This window comes from Coptis chinensis, chromosome 4, assembly GCF_015680905.1.
Source record: "Coptis chinensis isolate HL-2020 chromosome 4, ASM1568090v1, whole genome shotgun sequence".
In the NCBI taxonomy this organism is placed as follows: Eukaryota; Viridiplantae; Streptophyta; class Magnoliopsida; order Ranunculales; family Ranunculaceae; genus Coptis; species Coptis chinensis.
The window spans coordinates 69,934,076-69,941,123 of record NC_141459.1 but is presented as its reverse complement, the minus strand read 5'-3'; the positions used below and the strand labels follow the sequence as shown (position 1 = coordinate 69,941,123).

Here is a 7,048-nt window from a genome sequence, read left to right as displayed (position 1 = left end):
TCATCGGTCTTCAGTGGTGGGTAAAATTGTTCCATGAACAATTGAACAAAATTAGCCTATGAGTCCACAGAGTTCGGCGTTTGGGCAGTTAACCAAGATGCCGCCTTGTCGGCTAGGGTGAATGGAAACACCCTAAGTTTAACTTGATTCGGACTTACGCTAGGATGATGGAATGTAGTGAGAACTTGTTCTATCCTACGCATGCGTTGATAAGGCTTCTCGTGGGCTAAACCATGGAAATATATTCGGGGGAATTCAAAAATCCCCCACTAGGTCTGCAAGAATGATGCACGACTTAGGGCCATCGTTTAATGTTTTATAAAAATCAGAGAGAGGTGTCTCTAGTTCTTTAACCATTGATGCATGTGTAGTATGTGAAATTCTAGATAGGCGTGTGATATTGCGTCTACATAAAACAAGCTTGATTATACTAGAATTGAAACTCCTCTGATAGAAGAGGCGAGGAGTGTAAGAAGGAGTACCTGAATACCTCCTTGCTATGCTTATGAATAGTGTCTTGTATACGCGAGCTCAGTGTATTTAACAAGTTAGAAACACTGAATAACTTGAAGAAATGGAAGTTTGTACTAACCTATGAAAATCGGGCTGTTCAGAAGAGGGTGTGGGGTACGCTTAGAAATTGCCTAGGAAGGGCGCGGGTCGTGCTCCTGTCTAACTCGAGTTCTAGGCGCTTTAGCGCAAGGCACACTCATAATTTTCCTGTGAAGGGCGCAGGTTGCACTCGTGCCCGAGGCGATTTCCAGTGAGTTGAGCGCAGGGGACGCTCAGAATTTGCCTGACACGGGCGCAGGTTGCGCTCTTGCCTTTGGCAATGTCCAGTAAGTTTACCGTGCTCTAAAAATTTTGAAATGTTTACAGTAGTTTGCTAAGACGTCTATCAAGTAGCCTGTAAATTTTCAAATCAATCGGAGCTATGAAAGTTCTTCTACTGCCCTTCAAAGTTTGTGAAATAGTTCTCGAACACAATACAAACAACCGAATGGTTAACCAATCAAAATAGAGCCAAAAATCACCAAAATTTTACTGGAGACTCCTGACAGATCCTATGTGTTCCTGTAAAAGGTTTAGAGCAATTGGAGTTCTACAAAACCTTCTTATCGGCTGGTGTTCCAGAAATTAAGTGTTTGCAAAACCGCAGAAACACACTGAAAACAACCCACTAGTTAGGTGGTCAAAACAAATAAAAAACTTGTCAAAGTTTTACTGCAGACTCTTGACTTATGATAGATACTCCTGTAAAAATTTTAAATTTTTTGGAACTGCCTAAGTAACCCTACTCGTCTATTTTTCAAGAACTTACAGTTTGAAAACTGAAATGCAGCACTGTAAATATCATATTAGTTCACTAGGTAAAACAACTAGGAAAACTTTGAAAAAATTACAGTAAATCAATAACACCTTAAGGATTACTCCTGGAAAGTTTTATAATTTTTTGAAATTTACAAATATCTTTACTGCAGCCGCAATGCCTAAAATAGTGAGTAATCCTTAATTGGTGGCGTATTCCTTGAAAAATTACTCCGCAGCCGCAATGCCTAAAATAGTGAACAAAAACAGTGAACAGTACCAAAAATACAAGAAATAAGAATGAAAAATTAAAAGGGTGGGTGGGTTGAGAATGGGGGATTGCCCCTTGGATTCAAACAATTGAATTCTTGTCCTGAAAGAGTTTAAGATGGCAGCGGCGCCATTTGATAATACATAAAAACAGTTAAACACTAATATTAATGTTAACAACACTAATACGTAATATTACAATTTTTATGTTATCAATTATATTTCCTTACTCTCTCAAATAATAATGAAGCAATATAGATAAGAGTATAGATTCGTTCCACTCTTAAACTACCAAGACTGAATAGGATTCAACTAATTAAATCAAGAGGACAGTGGTGAGAGTAATAATTATATTGATAATAAACTAATTATGATTATGTTATTAATTAAACGTAAACTAAATAAACTAAACTAATATAAATAAGGTTTTGATTGAAAAGAATAATATAGAGGAAGTAATAAATCCACATATGCAAGTTTATTCATAATTCATTTAGTTCATGTATTAATAAGTCATCATCTCTATCAAATTCCGTAATGCAATGAAATAAAGATTCATACTTTGTAAGATCCCTAATCAACTATTACTTTATCTAGTTAATAATTAATTAGCATGAGAGAATAGTACTTCTATCAATCTCTTGTATAGAATTACTAAACTCTAGTTCAAAACTAACAATTTCTATCTCTAAAAATATGAAAGATTCAAACTTTAAACGCATAAACACAAATAACCAACAAAATCATAAACAATCCTCACATAAGCTTCATTAAAACTCCCTCTAATTGGAGTTTTAGCCTTGATTCATTGGACTAAAATTACTTAAACAATAAAGGGAAAGTATAATAAAAGAACTTGAAGTAAGAGGAGAATTGAATATGATAACTAAAGTTTTTTTATTGAAAGGTTTAATGGAGGCTACAAACTAAATTATTCTAACCTAAACTAAACTACAAAAGGAGAGAGAAAGAGAACCATAAACTATATTAAACTAAAGTGGGAGTAGCCAATCTTGTTTTAGCCTTAACCCTCTTTATATAGGAGAGGGTTAGATTACAATTTCGTGCATGGGATTTTAGGCTAGGTTATGGACCCAAAAATCAAGTCCATAATCCAATTGGGTAAATCCAAGACTTCCAATTCTGGTCATGTTACTATATCACGCAATTTCACCAATTTATACTATTTTGATTGAGTCAAGGCCTAGATCATTGGAAAGAGCTCTTTGAGCTGGTCATTTTGATATAAAATGGGCCTAATTCCGAGGCCCGAGTCCAAAGATATGGCCTTTTGAAGTTCTGTTGACTTTTCTTCAACTTTCTAATCCGGTTTAACTTTCACTTGGGCTTTTTAAGGGTTTTTTTTCCATGAAACTTGGGCTTTCTTCATAGCATTTTTATAGCAATCACTTTAGCTCCTTTTAGAGCCTAATTAGTAACGAATTTATATTTATCTAACTCCGAAGCCTGAAATACTCAAAATCACGTAATTAGTGATAAACCTATATTATTAATAACATAATTGGCTAAATAGAAATACTATTAAAGGGTTAAAACTACAGTTTTGGGCTCTTATCATGAGATAAGCTAAACTGTCAGTGTGGCGATTCTCTTCCCATAGGAAATGGTGGATGGAAGCTTTCTTGAAAAAAGAAAGAATTTGATGCACAATTTGAAGGGATTTAGAGAGGTTACCTTAATTGGTGGTGTATTCCTTGGCAATCTGGCGAACTACCAATTGTGAGTCGTAGAACACCTTGATCTCCTGGACATTTAGCTGCAATGCCATTCAGAGACCTATGATCAGGGCTTCGTACTCGGCCTCATTGTTTGAGGTCACAAAATCGATGCGAACTGACTTTTCGACCATAGCGCCCTGTAGGGACACTAAGACTACCCCGATCCCGCTTCTACTTGGATTGCTGGCTCCATTTATGAAGAGTGACCAAACTGAGTCGTCTAGTGGTTTAGTGGAAGGTAGGGCTGGTCATGAGACTCGGTGCTCGTGAGCAACTCGGTGCTTGGCTTGTTTTGAGATCGGCTCGTGCTCGCTCATGAAAAAATATGAGTCAAATATGAGCTTAGTTTTAGGCTCATTTTGAGTGGCTCGTGAGCTACTCGTTATTTTATTAATTTTTTTTCTATATATCATATATGATCCAGAAAAATACCCATGCCCATAAACATATTAACCTACAATGTAAAACCCTAAAAAATAGCCGCATTATCTCAAAAGTTAAAAACACATTCCAAAGCACCAAAACTTAATGGCGGCTCTCAAAAACCTTATAATTCAAACACCACCAACATCGTCTCAAAGCTAATCATTTATCAACTCATCTCAAAACTAATGAACTTCAATTTCATCATTCTCATAGTTGTTTTTATATGGTAAATTTCATTTCTTTTCATATTCTTTTTGTAATTAAACTTTGTTACCATCATCACTTACAACTTCATTATGGTTTTTGTTATGTTAGGGTTTCTTAGATTGTGATTCGAACAAGAAATTCTGAATTGTATGTTTAATATTTGATATTTAGTTTAGTTCCATGTGTTTTTCTTGATTTTATTTTCTTAAAATCCTATAATTTCCATGTTGGTTTTAACTAGATATGCTCGAGCAAATGGCTTCAAATTCTATTCCTCCTTTAACGGCTAGTAGCGTCATTGATGCCGAAAATGTTATTAACGTAAATGGTGATGATGGAACTGATCATGTTGAATCTGCAAAGACTACAAACAAGAGGAAGACGTCGACATCATGGGAAGATTTTTCAGAAGTAACTGAGGATGGACGAAAAGAAGGCTAAGTGTAACCATTGTTTTAAAAAGCTTGTTGTTGTTACAGGATCCACCACTAGCCTTCTTAGGCACCAAAAGACATGCGTGATTCGGAAAACTAGTAAGTCTGGTAATGGTCCTAAACAACAACTTTTGGGTTATGATGCTAATAAAAGTGGTAGTTTAGCTACTTACAAGTTTGATAAGAAGTTAATAAAATAAATAATTGCCAAGATGATTATGGTACATGAATATCCTTTCAGGATGGTGGAGCATGAATTTTTTTTGCTGCTTTGTCATATGCTTAACCCGTGATTTGAGATGGTAGGACGCAAAGCTATAAGGGCTAAATGCATTAGAGTCTATGAATGTGAGAATGTCAAGTTGAAGAAGGTGTTAGCTAGTGTTGATAGAATAAGTTTAACATCTGATTTGTGGACCTCAAATCAAACAAAAGGATACATGTGCCTTACTGCTCACTACCTAGATTTAGATTGGACGCTCCGGAAACGCATCATAAATTTTTGTCTCTTACCAACTCCACATACTAGGGTTGCTATATCAGATTGCATTTTTCAGTGTCTTTGTGATTGGGGGATTGAAAGTAAGATTTCAACAGTCACATTAGACAATGCGTCGACAAATGACCAAGCGATAAAAAATCTAAAAGCTAGTTTTGCAGCTAATGGGACCTTATTTTTCGGTGGGGAAATATTTCATGTATGTTATTGTGCACATGTTTTGAATCTATTAGTGCAGGATGGATTAAAGGAGATTCAAGCAGTTATTGTAAATGTGCGGAAAAGTGTGAAATATGTCACTTTGACCCCATCCCGCCTTCACAAATTCAGTGAAATTGTGAAGCAATTGCATTTGCCAATCTCCAAGACTAAGAGCTTAAGTTTAGATGTGTCCACTCGATGGCACTTTACCTATGATATGTTAGCAAGTGCACTAGTATTCAAAGATGTATTCCCAATGTACAAAGAAAGAGATTCAAATTATTGTTAGTTGCCGTCTGAGAGTGATTGGGAGAGAGATACAGAGGTGTGCAAGTTCTTAAAGATTTTTAATGAAGCTACTGAAGTGTTTTTAGGAAATTCTTATTCTACTTCCAATTTGTTTCTCCCGAAAGTTTGGAAAGTAAAAGAATTATTGAATGACATGGAATTTGATGATAGAGATTATATAAGGAAAATGACATTTCTAATGAAGGAGAAGTTCGACAAGTATTGGGGAGAGTGCAACTTATTGATGGCAATTGCTGCTGTTCTAGATCCCCGATATAAGATGAAACTGATTGAGTTCTATTTTCCTAAGATTTATCCGTCTAGTTTAGTTCAGAAAAATATAGACATTGTCACTAAGGCTTTGGATGATCTGTTTAAAGACTATGTCTCAAAAGATGGTCAAACAAGTACCAGCAATGTGGCTAGTGTCAATGGTCTTAGTAGCACAAAGGGGAAAACTAAGAGTCGGAGTGAGTATGATAGCTGGGCCAAGCAAATGACTACGGTTCAACCAACCAAATCTGATTTAGACACATATCTAGAAGAAGGAATTTACATTCTGGAAGATGGAGAGGATGATTTTGATGCTTTGAATTGGTGGCACGCAAATACTCTCAAGTTTCGACACCTCTCAAAGATGGCTCGCGACATACTCTCTATTCCAGTTACCACTGTAGCTTCTGAGTCGGCTTTTAGTGCTGGAGGTAGAGTTCTTGATCACTATCGTAGCTCATTAAATCCTGTTGCAATAGAAGCTTTGCTTTGTGGAGGAGATTGGTTGCGTCATGAAGCTGGAATGGAGGAAGAGTTGTCCAATGTAAGTTTGTTGTTTACATTTGTAAATAAATGCTTCTTTCGGATAATGAGATTTGTAAATATTATCTTACTTGTTATAATGATTGTACAAATATTTTTCTTATGTTTAATGAGATATGTTATTTACATTACAGGTTGAGGATCTGAATAGTTCATACAAGAATGTAAGTGTTCAACGGTAATTCCTTTCTTTTTGTTATTCCTTATTATATAATTATATCCATTCTCCAATTCATGAGTTGGGTTTCTGTAACAAGCAGGTCCTTTTCATTATTTATTGTTGCCTTTCAACAATTTGTTTTGATGTCTAACCTCTTTTAGTTTGTACGTGAGTTGAAGTTTTACGACATCTAAACTTAAAAGAATTTCTCAGGTAATGTTTATTTGATTTTGTAGCATATCAATTTGAGTAACTAGACATGTGATTAGCGTATTATTATTATTGTAGGTTTTCTTTTTGCGTGTGCCATAGTTGATACTCATGGTGGCAGTGAGAAGTTAAAGTGTTGCAGACTTGCAGCAAATGTAGAAGCAATTGAACCAAACAAGAGTGTTGCAGCCAATAAAGTTAGAAAATAGAGATGTGGCAAAAGTGATTTTGTTATAATTTTGGTTATCTATTTTATAAGCGTTGGTTTGTAATAGCTTTTTGTAATGCTTTTGGATGTTGATGGTAGTTTGGATGCGTTCCTACATTGAGAAAATTGAAATGTAATGTGTTTTTTGGAATTTTTGTACTTAAATCATACAAAAATGGGGTTTATTCGACAATTTTGAGTATATATGCCACTGTTTCCAGATGCAAGCTCACTACCTACGAGTCTCGAGCTCATTTTGTAAAACGAGTTGAGCTCGAGCTA

General features: G+C 35.5%; 1 protein-coding gene and 1 pseudogene across 1 annotated transcript; both read left to right on the top strand.

Moving 5' to 3' along the window:
* The first annotated feature begins 4,212 nt into the window (after positions 1 to 4,212).
* On the top strand, positions 4,213 to 5,373 carry LOC147504574 (zinc finger BED domain-containing protein RICESLEEPER 2-like; annotated as a pseudogene).
* On the top strand, positions 5,055 to 6,743 carry LOC147504573 (zinc finger BED domain-containing protein RICESLEEPER 2-like). Its single transcript, XM_086604073.1, has one exon. The coding sequence runs from the start codon at positions 5,527 to 5,529 to the stop codon at positions 6,325 to 6,327; it is 801 nt and encodes a 266-aa protein (XP_086460199.1). The 5' UTR covers positions 5,055 to 5,526; the 3' UTR covers positions 6,328 to 6,743.
* The last annotated feature ends 305 nt before the right edge of the window (positions 6,744 to 7,048 follow it).

Coding starts and splice junctions, on each gene's coding strand:
- LOC147504573 (XM_086604073.1), top strand. CDS start 5,527: ATGGAATTTGATGATAGAGATTATATAAGGAAAATGACATTTCTAATG.